General features: G+C 42.0%; 1 protein-coding gene across 2 annotated transcripts in view; it reads left to right on the top strand.

Annotated features, from left to right (window-relative positions):
* LOC115094538 (pre-mRNA 3'-end-processing factor FIP1-like) overlaps positions 1–14,692 on the top strand; it is a 60,135-nt gene that overhangs the window by 27,771 nt on the left and 17,672 nt on the right. For both annotated transcript variants that reach the window (XM_029607687.1, XM_029607688.1), the window contains exon 10: positions 6,811–7,021. In XM_029607687.1, coding sequence (XP_029463547.1) covers positions 6,811–7,021 — 211 coding nt within the window. The remainder of the gene's footprint in view (positions 1–6,810; positions 7,022–14,692) is intronic.

Genomic DNA, 14,692 nt, shown 5'->3' with positions numbered 1-14,692 from the left:
ATGTTTTGCATACCTGATGACGTTGCCCATGCTTGGTCTAAATTTGACACCCAACTGATGCAGAAAAGGCACTTATCGTTTCCATAATGGATTATTCCAGTGGGGGTTTATGAATTTTGTTTGGATGAAGTATGATTTCCCTACAAGATAAGAGAAATAAGACCTTTTGATGAACAAGAAGAAAGCTGAGCTGTGCTGTCGATCCATGCCTTGTACTTGCAGCTCACATACTATGCACTAAAGGACTGCAATTTGTATCTGCACACACCAGTCTAGCTTTAGCAAATGTTCCCGAAAGCAGCTGCTAATTCTGCTTAGCTTAGTGTGAAGCGCCCATCACACATGTAGGGTAACGTCATTGCCACTTGGTGCCAGTCGGATGTTTCCAGAGCTTTCTAGGCATTTCTTGAAATGCATCTTGAATGTGTGTGGCAGTTCCCACAACCCCATGGTGTACCTCAGTTCTTGTTTTGTATCCCCATCCCCAAGCGCTTATTGGGATTTCTTCAAAGTTTTTTCCTCTAATTATTTCGATATTTTTTCAGTTTACGGTGTGCCTTGGAACCACTTTTGCCCATTCTAGCTTTCTAGTTGTTTCTTTTCAGCAGTTTGAAGCTTTATATATTTTTTTCAGTGTTTCCGTCGGCAAGCCTGTTTTCAGGATGTAGCCCCATAAGCTTCTTAATCAGAATTTTTCTTCTCTGATTTTTTTTTCTTTAAAACAGTCATTGCTTTTATTTTGCCTTGTGTATTTTTCTAAGTTTCCAAGAAGTCAACCAGCTTAATGTGTTGTCCCAACCACAAACAGATGATGTCCATCAGGACCATCATGATACCTGCTAGTGGTGTTTTGAAAAGGGACACGATTCCACCTGTTGTGGCATCTACTCAAGGTGGTCACCAAGGGTAATCAAATTCTGCAAGATGATACTCCCAGTTTTGTCTTGAAGAACTGAAACTTGGATGTAGCAAACTGGAACCAACGTCAAAGCACCATGGAGCTCCACCAAACACGGAAGGCAAGGATTTGCAGAAGGAAGTCTGGAAGTGTTGGTCTGGATAGAACCCAAAGACTAAAGGGATCTAGCTTTTCCCAGCTCCTGGCAGGCAGCATGTTCCGAACATGGCACCAAGGACCCATCAAAGGAACATAGTCTCTGAGAGCAGGGGCAGTCTGGAGGTTGCTTTCCAGCCCCAAAAGTGACTGCAGCTGGAGGCTAGCTTTACTTTCTCTCCAGGGTACTTGCTATGTTAGTCTCCAAAAATTCCAGCTTCAGGCTTTCAACACCCCTTAAAGAGACTCTGAAGAGACCAGCCCACCTGTTGAGTCCCAGTCAGTTTTTTGAATCTGCATCCTTCAAAAAGGAACTGCAGAGGATGACGGTGTAGTTGGTTGCTTAGCGCACTCGAGTGCAGAGCAGCATGCGGGGACTAGCTCGAACTCTTGGGCCATCAAGTGACTGACCTATTTCTGTCTTGCCTTAAGTGCCGAATGTCTCTATGCAGACACTGGGCGTTCAGTTCTGAATGTGCTAAATCGGAGGCAAACAAGTTCAGAGAGGGAAGTTTCTCCAGTCCCACGTTACTAAAAGTTTGCCTTTGGAACCAAGAGGTGGCTGACTTATGGGTTAGTGCCAGCTCAGAAGTTACTTCAGTTTTTATTGATAGTTACTGACCATTCATGGAGGTTTACCTACAGGTTAGAGAAACTGGTTTCCAAAGAGGAATACTCATCTGACCTCCCACCCTTCCAAGGATCTTGCCTTTTCAGAATGAATTTATTTATTTTTTAACAGATTATCACTAAATCAAATGAAGAACCCAGAGTACCCCTTTTGGTCTCCAGAAGTACCTGGATGCCTCAAAGGAGATGGTTGCCACGCCCATCCATCTTCTCTACCATGATATATGCAGGAGAATGTGTGAAACTGCCCACTCAATGCTACCAGGTGCCAGGAAGGCAGACACCAGTTGCTACAGCAATCTGATGGTCAAATTCATTCTGAAAGGCCAGAAGATCTTAACACTTGCCTTGGTGTCCCCTGTCCATGAGCATCAGACCTTAGACTGTTTTGGAAAGAAGGATTTAAGAATTCCATGCTACGCATCCTGCCAGCCCTGTACTTGATACCATTTGGAAAGGGCATAAAAGTTCACTTGACTGCTTCCCTCAAGAGGATCAAAGGGCATTCCATTCACTAGGAGCTGAAAGTATGGCATGTGAAAAACATCTAGTTCGCTTGGCCTATGATGATTTTGAAATGGCATTTACTGCCTGTCATGGCCATAGATGAGCACAAACACTCAGTCTGAGAGCATCTGGCTTTCAACATGTCTGTAAAAAAAGGGTTGCGGGCATGTTCTATACTGGATGGGATCTCTTCAGAAATAAGGCCAAGGAGGCTATGAATCTCGAGGATCAGCACACTACACTTCAGACCTTCTCTGCTACCACCTCTAAACCACTCTCCTCTTTCAGGAGGTACCAGAGTCAGGAATCCAGGAAGCAAGGCTTTCCAGCAAAGACATTATCAGGACTTCAGCTCTTGCCGCCTTTACAACAGACGTTCTAAGCCTCGCACTGCTATGCAACACGCTAGTCCTTACTCCAAAAGAGTTCCCTTCGGGTGGAAGGCTAAGGTTTTATGTAATCTGTTGGGCAAACTATGGCGCATGGGCCCCATTTTGCTCCACAGGAGTTTCCATCTGACCTGTGGTTATGAGATTGGTCCCAACCCATGGGGGCAAGAGCAGGACCTCCTCCCCTACTCAGACCTTTGAAATCTTCATCAGCCTTTTGGGCCCAAACACTTGGCCACCACTTGCCCATAGTAACTTCCAATAGCTGAGTACTTGGGATAATTTCAGAGGCCTGCAAATTAAACTCCTCTATACCGCCTTTTGGCCTAGTGTCAGCTGCATGGATTTTTACAAAACGTCTAGCTATTGTCACATAATTCCTTAGTGCTTCCCTACTTGAATGACTGGCTGATCAAGGGCACTTCTTAAACAGAGAGAGACTAATTGGGCTGTGGGAGCTGCTAGGGTTAATTGTCATCTACCCCAAGTCCAATTCGAACCTGAAACCACAAATAACTGCAGCTTGAGTTATGCATTTTCATCTCCCTGCCAGCAGAATGTCAGACTTGGTGTGGGCAGTGGAAGAGGCAGAATCAGCAGACAGCTTGGTCTAGGCTGAGGATATTGTGCCAGATGGTTTCACAGTCCATGTTGTTCCTATGCCACATTTCCATTGTGGGCTTTTTTTCGACCCGGCAATTTCTTCTAGCTTCTTTGTACTTTCAGCTCAATTGGAGCCAGGCTGGGATCTTAGCCGCATGAGCCTTCATTTGCAACTAGCTGACTACTTTTTTTTTTGCCCTATTTTGTATCCCTTCCCAGCTTATATTTGTCAGGTCATTGCAGTACTGGTCCTGAGCTCCTTCCAGATCCTCACAATCATGGACCCTGAATTTGACCACTGGATGTCACCTTTTTAAGCAATGACCATGAGACTGCCTTTGCAGTACCCCCAGCCCCATCTGATGTGGGGATGATCCCAAAGACGTTTTGCATGGCAGTGCACAGCACTGAACCAGTAGCACATTTGCAGGTGAGAGCTGTCCAGTGAACCTCCATTCCAGGAATGCATCTGTGTATGAGAGAAGCCGAGACTCCCTGCATTGGTGCCCCTTCCATTCCGGTCGGACCCAGGGCATGCCTTTCCAAATTAGAATAATTCAATGGTCCTAACCATTGCATCCTATTGAGACTGGGTTGTTTACATAAATGGACTCCACACACAGGGACCCTGGTCCCTCCAAGAGAAAAGACTACACATCATTCTGGAGTTAGGAGCAATAAGATATGTTCTGAATATTTTCAGAAACTAGGTGGCCATTCAGATTGTCCAGACGGACAGTCAGCCTTGTGTCTTTTTTGTTTTAATGCTATGTATGAATTATTTATTGATGTATTGTATTGTTTTATGAACTGCGGTGAGTCACACTTCTGTTTGAGAAAGACGGTATACAAATGTAACATTACAGGCCAGATGGCAGGCCCGGAGGCTGTTAGACTGTGGAAATGGACCATCTCATATTGGACGAGTGTCAGCCACTCTGGGGACAGGGACAGAAAACACTTTGGCTGGCAGGCTGAGTTGCCAGCTAGACCCTCATGAGTGGTCCCCTAGTCAGAGTGCAGGAAACGGCATCTTTCTTTGGTAGGGAAGTCCAGAGCTACATCTGTGGGCAGCAACATCAAACAGAAGGAGCTCGGAGAGCAGGGATTTCTCTGCGTATCCACCACTTCAGAAAAGACTGGGGGGCTCTCTGTGCCATCTTGTTTGAGAGATTTGGTTTCAAATATTTTGGGTTATTTCAGGAAACCAATCATGGTGGCTCTTTTTCTAGCTTTAAGAATGCAGAATCAAGGAATGATATTTCATCCCATTCTCACCTTCAAGTCTCATCTCAGCAGGGTGGCGGGGTGCGCACACACCCTGCCCTAAAGTTGTGTTGTATTCCATCCTTCCAACACTATCCCCAAACCATGGGCCAGTAAAGGTGAGCAAGGCTTACACACCTTGGACTGGAAGAGAGCCCATTGCCTTCTATCTGAAGCAGGCTAAAGATCATAGAAAGTTCACCCAGCTTTGTTTCTTTATGCCCCACTGAACCTGGGATTGCAGTGTTACAGCAAAACTTAATTTTCTTTTGTTTCCTGGATTATATCTTGAGCAAAGAACCACTACCATTGGAGGATGAATTATAAGCTGCTCCAACTTTTGGCACCCGCTTAACCTGAAGCAAAAGCTTCAACGAGAAGGCCCAGAACCCTACAAGACGCTGCAGTGTAGGTTGTGCCAGGAGAGAACACCGGACCCTGCAGCTCTTCACGCAGGAAAGACATCAAAATGAAAGGCTCCCGTTCATGCTTTTCTATGAACGTTCTGGGCAGGATTCAGTGCCAAAAAAAAAAAAAATGGGGAGAAGGCTGCTACACCGGTGAAACAATTAAGGACAAGGATCGGTCTTCGTAGACGTAACCTAAAGCATTACAGAGAGAAACAGAATGACAGCTGACTAGGTGAAGGCTTCTCAAAGAAAACACCTCACTTAATGACCTCAGTCAGGGAACTTTCCAAGGGTGGAAGAATGGAAAACATTCTGACATTAGGATGAGACGAGAAGGACCATTGGCTTTCTAGGAAACTGTGAAGTTTTACTGTTGCCTTGTGTCTGTCCAACCCTCTTTCCCTTGCCTGAGCTATAATAGCATATGTTTATATATTTAGCTCAAGGTGAGTTTTATATTCAGGTACCTATGTATTTTCTTTGACCCCAGAGGGCCTACAATCTTAAATTTGTACCTGAGGCAATAGAGGGCTAAGTGACTTGCCCAAGGTCACAAGGAGCATTAATGAGATTTGAACCCTGGCCTTCCTGGCTCTCGGCCTGGCTGTTCTCCACTCCAAGCTGCAATATGCAGGCTGCCTAAGACCTAGATGTCTCTTCTATTCATACCAAGTGTGACTGCGCTGCTTCTTCACCAACCTGATTAAGAGAACTTGTCTCGGTTGTATTAAGTTAGTCCAGTGAAAGACGTCATCTAGAACTGGTTTGTTTGACCCTTTAGTTCTGGATTAAATCTGACTATAAAAAGTAAAGAAAAAAAAATGGAATTAGATAAGATGAATTTCCTTCAATTCTCCCTAAGGAGGTTTGACCTTAGAAGGGCAGGTGGAGGCGTTTAATGTCAGGGCTGTGGCTTCATCAGTTGCCCATCTAAGGTCCACCTTTGTAGATGAGAGACAGGACTGTGACAGGAGTTCAAGTCTCGCGCCCACATCCCGCTGCAGTCCATCCTTCTGGAACTCTCTAAGGGTTAGAGCCCAATTCCAGCTCCCCCCCCCCCCCCCCCCCCCTTAGCTTGAGGTAAGACACACACAATGCTTTTCAGTAAATTCCTAGAAAGCTCTGGAAGCATCCGATCAGCAAAGAATGGTTCTGATGTCAGCCATGTGCGACTGCTGATTTGCTTTGTTCAGAGAGCACCTGTCACAGGTTAGCAGTTTTTTGCTTTTTATGGTGATATTCTGTTGCTGTCCGGCTTTACTGATCCTTGCCAGAGACGCTTCCAGGATTTGGATCCTGCCCTCCCAGGCAGAGCTACCACCACTCACACTTACGGAGCCCACCGAGCAGTTTGTCCCTAAACATGTGGAAGAGTTCTGTGCTGCTTCGGGAGCAAACTGGATTCCCCTTACAGCACCGGCGTGGGAGTTATCCAGAGCCTTCCAGACAGATCAGCCGTGCACTGTTCCCAGGAAGCTCAGCGATGGGCCATTGAGGTCCTTTGCTTTCTTGTTTTAACTTGTCAGGTTAGAGGCCAAAGGTCTGAGACCGATCCCTTGCTATCTTCTCCCTTCCTGCCCTTGTGCAATAAACTTCCTGCAGCCTCCTATCCTACCCCTATTCCATCTCTCACATTGTGCAGCTTTTTTTTTTCAGGATACCCACAAGAAGTGTTCATGCAATCAGTTTGCCTGTTTTGAGCTTATTTTACATTAGTACAAGGTTTTTGTGTTCTTGGGAAGTCCTGTGACTCGCCACCCCACACCCTCCGTCAAGGACCAGCATTGGCAACGTGTGCTCTGTCATCAGTCTCTGGCCACGGGCAGATTTTTCTGCCACTACAGCAGGCTTCTTTAATCTCGCAACCTTCAAGAACATACAAAAGGCGAGCAAGATCTTAACACCTAATCAAATTTTATTTTATTTTTTTTTTTTATATATATATATATAGGTCCTTGGAGATCATGCAAATAATCCACAAGGAGCAAAGCAGCCAAGCTCTCAGCCTCAGCAGAAACCAGTGCCGCCGCCGCCTCCGCAGCAGCCGCCACCGTTTGTTTCACCAGCCGGCCCTCCTCTGCCCCTCGCCAGGCCACCTCCGCCTCACTTCCTGCACCCTCCGCCACCCGTGACGAACGTCCCTCCACCTCTGCACCCACCAGGTAGCTGTGGGAGTGCTGCCGGGACTGTCTGGGCAGGCCGCGCTAGAACCGAATTGGCTTTGGGAAATGTAATTTTCGGTGGCCTTGGTTGGGAATTAGATTTTAATTTGGTTTTAAGAGTTACGGTTAAAGGGTAGGGAAAAAACACACACTCTGTATCAGCTTTGAACGATGTGCGGCGTATCGTTATGAAAAATGAAAATATTTCACTCCGCATTCGGTCTTGCTTATTCTGCTAAAGACATTGGGCAACAGATAATGATAGTTGCAGGTTTATTTTTACTGTACTTAAGTGCCTGGAGAGGTTTAGGAGAGGCTGTGCTCACAGAACTGGGACAGGGCCATGGCACTGATCTGGTTTCTCCGCACGTCCAGCCAAATTCTGGGCTTCAGTTTCTCTGGCTCTAGTCATGCGCACCTAAAAATGGGAAAAGGGACAACCATGATGCACTTTTTCAAAATTTCAGATATACATTTACAAAAGCACATTTATTCATATTTATTATATAAAAACACCCTGGAACATGCCCAAAATCATTTTCAACCTTGTGTATTTAAATAATGAGAGAACAAAACCAATAAAAAACAAACCCCTACCATACCCCAGTCGTATCCACAGCACACACTGAGATTAAGAACATTGTTGCTGAAATGCTGAACAATAAGGTGTTACGCCCTGAAATTATAGCTCAAAAACTATTATTAAATGCTCACATGATTAGTCCATATCAGTCGTAGACCGCAAACCTGTTCTAATTTTTAACCCCAACCAAGGCCTTTGTTTCACTGGTCTTCAGCTTCTGCAGGGGGGGTGGAGGGATATTTGGTACAACAAATTGTGGATATTTTCAAAGGCACTTTCCAGGAACATCTTAAAAGAAAAAAAACTTTAAAAGATGTCTGAGATTCGGTCAACAGCATCTACGGCTGTATTGATCCAACAGCTGGCTTATCAGGTTTCACAGATTGAATCTTCACAAGCTCTGCTTAAATAAAGATGAACAGGTACAGCCGATGAAACCATTGTAGATTCCTTTCACTTTTTTTTTTATTTTTCAAAAGCTCAAAACTTACTTCCTTAGGCTATGATCGCTGCTGAAATTAAACAGAGCAAATCTCACTCTAACTTAATAAAATCTTCTGTTTCTTTATATTGTAAATTGCAAGACATGGATCTTCAAAAAGCTCTCGTGCTCTGCAAATAGAAATATCAGCGCGAGCTGGAAAAAGTGTTATATATATATGGCTTTTTTTTTTTTTTTTTTTTAATCTAGCGCTGAAAAACCTTACTTATAAGAAACTATCACGGCTGCATTCAAACACAGAGCGGTGCCACTCTGAGTTGGAAAATGCCTCTGCCAAATTAGACCAAACCAGACATCTATATAAGTTAAATACAACTTCAAAAAGTATATTGGATTCATTTTTAAATTTAGAAAACAAACCACATCCCCCTTAAAGTTGTCTTATATTACATGTTGAACCTTGGCTTGCCTCAAATTCTTAACCCACAAATTGGAAGTGTCACAATGCTTTCTACTGAGACTGACAAGGGAGAACTTGTAAACTGGAGGAACGCTGGGGTTCCTGCATGAGGTCTGGGACCTCACCTGCTCGTGTGTTTAACAGTTGGGGGTATGGTAGCTTTTCATGTGACTGTTTTGCTTTTATTCCATCATTAGTTAATACATAAGGTTGAAAAGTGATTTGGGGCATGTTCCAGCATGTATTTATATAATGAATGTGAGTACATATGTCTTTGTACATTTATATCTGAAAGTTTGAAAAATTGCAATAAAAGTATTGTTAAATACTTATTGTTCCTTTTTCCCATTTTTTAGGATTGCATTTTGTAAGGGATCTCTTCTAGTACCACCTTTGTTTTTACCTACCTGCTTAGGTGCTACAACCCAAGAAAGAGATCTAGGTGTCATAGTGGATAATACACTGAAATACTCGAATGAGTGTGCTGCGGCAGTCAAAAAAGCAAACAATGTTGGGAATTATTAGGAAGGGAATGGAAAATAAAACTGAGTATGACATAATGCCTCTATATCACTCAGTAGTTATACAGCACCTTGAATACTGTGTACAATTCTGGTCACCGCATCTCAAAAAAGATATAGTTGTGATGGAGAAGGTACAGAGAAGGGCTACCAAAATGATAAAGGGGATGGAACAGCTTCCCTATGAGGAAACGCTGAAGAGGTTAGGACTTTTCAGCTTGGAGAAGAGACGGCTGAGGGGGGATATGATAGAGGTGTTTAAAATCATGAGAGGTCTAGGACGGGTAGATGTGAATCAGTTATTTACTCTTTCGAATAATAGAAAGACTAGGGGGCACTCCATGAAGTTAGCATGTAGCACATTTAAAACTAATTGGAGAAAGTTCTTTTTTACTCAACGCACAATTAAACTCTGGAATTTGTTGCCAGAGGATGTGGTTAGTGCAGTTAGTATAGCTGTGTTTAAAAAAGGATTGGATAAGTTCTTGGAGGAGAAGTCCATTACCTGCTATTAATTAAGTTGACTTAGAAAATAGCCACTGCTATTACTAGCAACAGTAACATGGAATAGACTTAATTTTTGGGTACTTGCCAGGTTCTTATGGCCTGGATTGGCCACTGTTGGAAACAGGATGCTGGGCTTGATGGACCCTTGGTCTGACCCAGTATGGCATGTTCTTATGTTCTTAATGCACAACCAAAGAGAGTCCAAGGCCTCAGCTTCCTGAGCAATAGCCATCCTGAATGTTACAATATCATCACCCCTTCGTGTAAGCTGGGGGAAATCTGCACGGCAAGCCTCACCATGGGGTACAAAGGCAGATGCTCCATCCCAGCTACCAGAAACTGCAGAGCACAACAGCAGTCAGGGCTGCCACTTCCCTGTCAATTCAAGGATTGCAAAGGGAAGAGAGGTCTCTCCAGGGAAAACCCAAAGATCTCCCTACAAAACATTCAGTTTCTGCCTGTCAGGCACTTGGGAGCAGATTGCATTTGGGAACTCAAAGGTATTTCTCTGTCACGAGAGAATCCCAATCTAAATTAGTGACTTGGTCAAGGAGAAGCAGCAGGATTTGAACCCGGGCTTCTCCGGTTTGCAGCCCTGCACTCTAACCACGAAGCTGCTGTGCCACTCGCCAGGCAGAATGATTCCCCCCCCCACACACACTTCACCAAACCTGCTCTTAGCCACCTATTTCTAAGCTGTCAAACTAGAAGCCTACATTTAGGAAGTCGTGGTAAATTTTTCAAAAAGGCCAATTTTAGGAGCTTAACTCCCAACTTTAGATACCTAAACTCTGTGTGAAAATTGACTTCCTGGTGTCTGAGTTTGGGGGTCAGTGATGCGATGTATTCACTACCCTGAAACTGCTCATAGCCTTCAAGCTTGAAAGTACAGGTGACTAGCTCCAGTCCTCATGGGCCACTAACAGACGGGGCTTATGACCTATCCTAAATCTGTGATAGAAGGTGGAACGCACAGTGTGCAGTGATTATCTGACAAGAATTCAGCATGGATATCTTAGAAAGCTTATTTGAATCAGCTGCAGTGCCGTTGCCTTGGCAGTGTGACTCTGATCTGAGGAATCTGTGTATTAAGCATTGATGTAAAAGGGAGTAGTATATACCAGTGCACGAGGAAAGAGGGAGATTTTTTTTTTTTCTAATCGGGGGAATGCTAGCAAGTTTTTAAAAAGGTATCAACTCCTTTCATGACTTCATAGACCTCTATCATATTCCCCCCTCAACCGTCTCTTCTCCAAGCTGAACAGCCCTAACCTCTTCAGCCTTTCCTCATAGGGGAGCTGTTCCATCCACTTTATCATTTTGGTTGCCCTTCTCATTACTTTCTCCAGTGCAACTACATCTTTTTTTTTTTTTTTTTTTGAGATGCGGCGACCAGAATTGCACACAGTATTCAAGGTGCGGTCTCACCACTGAGCGATACAGAGGCATTATGACGTTATCCAGACCACTGAGTTTGATGTCTGTGGCCAGGTAAAATGGTAGAAACAATCAAAGAATAAAATAGATAAGCATAGTTTAATGGACAAAGCCAGCATGGATTTAGCCAAAGGAAATCTTGCCTCACAAATTTGCTACAGTTTTTTTGAGGGCATAAATAAACGTGGCTAAAGGTGAGCCAGCTGATATAGAGTATCTCTATTTCCAGAAAGCATTTGACAAAGTCCCTCATGAGAGACTTCTTAAGAAATTAAAAAGCCATGGGCTAGGGGTAGTGTCGTATTGTGGATTGCCAACTGGTTAAAAGATAGAAAACAGAGCGTAGGGCTAAATGGTAAATTTTCCCAATGGAAAAAGGTGAATAGTGGAGTGCCCCAGAGATCTGTTTTGGGACTACTTTTTAATAAATTTATAAATAACTTTGAAATGGGAACAACATGTGAGATGATCAGATTTGCTAATGACGCACAATTATTCAAAGTTGTTAAATCACAAAAGGAGTGTGAGAAATTGCAACAGGACATTCTGAATCTTCACCCTGGTATCTCCTCAACATCCTCTTTAGTAAACATTACTTTACTAAGGAGGATGTTGAGGAAATACCCATTCTGGAGATGGTTTTCAAGGGTGATGATTCAAATGAACTGAACCAAAACACTGTGAATCTGGAAAATGTAGTAGACTGACAAACTGAAGAGTAGCAAATCACTTGGACCGGATGGTATACATCCCAGGGTTCTGGAAGAACTAAAAAAATGAAATTTCAGACCTGTTACAAATAATTTGTAACCATTAAAATCACCCATTATACCTGAAGACTGGAAGGTGAGCAATGTAACCCCAGTATATAAAAAGGGCTCCAGGGGTGATCTGGGAAACTACAGACCGGTTAGCCTGCCTTCAGTGCCAGGAAAAATCGTGGAAACTATTATAAAGATTAAAATCACAGAACATATAGATACACATGATTTAATGGGACACAGTCAGCATGGCCCAAGGGAAGTCTTGCCTCACAAATCTGCTTCACTTTTTTGAAGGAGTTAATAAACATATGGATAAAGGTGAACCGGTAGATATAGTATACTTGGATTTTCAGAAGGCGTTTGACAAAGTTCCTCATGAGAGGCTTCTAGGAAAAGTAAAAGGTCATGGGATAAGAGGCAATGTCCTTTCTATGGATTGCAAACTGCTTAAAAGGAAATGGAGAGTAGGATTAAATGGACAATTTTTCACAGTGGAAAAAGATAAACAGTGGAGTGCCTCAGGGATCTGTACTTGGACTGGTGCTTTTTAATATATTTATAAATGATCTGGAAATAAGTACAATGAGTGAGGTGATCAAATTTACAGATGACACAATTATTCAGAGTAGCTAAATCACAAGCAGATTGTGATAAATTGCAGGAAGACCTTCTGAGACTGGAAAATTGGGCATCCAAATGGCAGATGAAATTTAAAGTGGACAAGTGCAAGGTGTTGCATATAGGAAAAAATAACCCATGCTATAATTACACAATGTTGGGTTCCATATTAGGAGTTCACATATATATACTAACTGTTGCTGGATCGTGAGTCACCAATATAAATCTCTGTTAAGAATTTTTTTTATTCTTTATTCAAATTATCAAATTCTAAAATCTCAATTTTTCATGTTACTATTTTTAGTTAAATTGTTTTGTATATTTTTTTTTATAATGAAGAGACAGAGCCTCAGAACTGGTATCTTAGGTTATGACTTAAGATTGTTAAACCAGTAAGTTCAATCACCCGCTCAATTTTGTAAGTCTCTTTTTCTGCTTTAAAATAAAATGCCAATGTTGCAAATTGTTTTAATTCTCAAAACTGCTATGAGATCAATCTTTGCATTTTTAAATTCTCAAAACTGCTGTGAAATCAATTTTCTTTGTTGGAATTTTGTTTTTATAATAGGGATGATGCAAATAATCCCTTCTGTATATCTTGACCAATGATAACAAGAATATTTCACTAAATGCAAAAACATCTGTCCATATTGGTAACTTGTATCCCAATTTGTAAGCCCAAAATCTTATAGCTTGCACAACTGTGTAATGGTTTCAGAATCTGACTGACTGAAACTTGCCCGATGTTGCAGGAGAGCCGTTTGTAATTTTGCTTTGATGTGGTTTCTTTTTTTTAGCGATCAGCTTGCTACACATTTGAATTGAAAACGGCTACAAAGTATCAAGGAGGCATGTTACAAATTCTCAAAAATTATTGCTGATGTCTAGCCAAAGCAATGCAAGCCTCTCTTGAATGGCTGTTGTATCTGCTGATTTAATGCAGCAAAAGGCACTTATCTGAAACTTGGAGCTCATTCTGATTTTCTTAGCTTAACAAGTCAGTGCCGTGCTCCACCGCCAACGTTAACGTTTCTCTAAACGCTGCTTCAGGGCGGATTCTGGAAACTAATGTAAAGAACAGAGCAACAGAATTAGTTTAACAACTCAGCCTCAAAATACAATCATTTTAATGGTCTGTTGGATGAGTTGACATATAAGCACGCTGGATGTTTAAACGTTATTTTTCATTGGTCACATTTGAAAATGGAGGGTAGCTTAAAAAAGCCGTAGCCATGTTTGTTGGCAGAATTATGCCCGATACATCTGAAAGCTGAGAGATACGTGTGAGTACAGACCATTAAAATGATTGTATTTTGAGGCTGAGTTGTTAAACTAATTCTGTTGCTCTGTTCTTTACATTAGTTTCCAGAATCCGCCCTGAAGCAGCGTTTAGAGAAACGTTAACGTTGGCGGTGGAGCACGGCACTGACTTGTTAAGCTAAGAAAATCAGAATGAGCTCCAAGTTTCAGATAAGTGCCTTTTGCTGCATTAAATCAGCAGATACAACAGCCATTCAAGAGAGGCTTGCATTGCTTTGGCTAGACATCAGCAATAAGTTTTGAGAATTTGTAACATGCCTCCTTGATACTTTGTAGCCGTTTTCAATTCAAATGTGTAGCAAGCTGATCGCTAAAAAAAAAGAAACCACATCAAAGCAAAATTACAAACGGCTCTCCTGCAACATCGGGCAAGTTTCAGTCAGTCAGATTCTAAAACCATTACACAGTTGTGCAAGCTATAAGATTTTGGACTTACAAATTGGGATACAAGTTACCAATATGGACAGATGTTTTTGCATTTAGTGAAATATTCTTGTTATCATTGGTCAAGATATACAGAAGGGATTATTTGCATCATCCCTATTATAAAAACAAAATTCCAACAAAGAAAATTGATTTCACAGCAGTTTTGAGAATTTAAAAATGCAAAGATTGATCTCATAGCAGTTTTGAGAATTTTTGAGAATTAAAACAATTTGCAACATTGGCATTTTATTTTAAAGCAGAAAAAGAGACTTACAAAATTGAGCCGGTGACTGAATTTACTGGTTTAACAATCTTAGGTCATAACCTAAGATACCAGTTCTGAGGCTCTGTCTCCTTATTATAAAAAAACATACAAAACAATTTAATTAAAAACAGTAAAATGAAAAATTGAGATTTATTTTAGAATTTGATAATTTGAATAAAGAATAAAAAATTTCTTAACAGAGATTTATATTGGTGACCCATGATCCAGTAACAGTATATATTTGTGGATTGAATTGGATTCTAACAGATCCCCTCTTTATTTTGGTTCCATATTAGGAGTTACCATCTAGGAAAAAGATTTGGGATTA

This window comes from Rhinatrema bivittatum, chromosome 6 (assembly GCF_901001135.1).
Source record: "Rhinatrema bivittatum chromosome 6, aRhiBiv1.1, whole genome shotgun sequence".
Taxonomy (NCBI): Eukaryota; Metazoa; Chordata; class Amphibia; order Gymnophiona; family Rhinatrematidae; genus Rhinatrema; species Rhinatrema bivittatum.
This window is presented reverse-complemented; position numbering and strand designations above follow the sequence as displayed.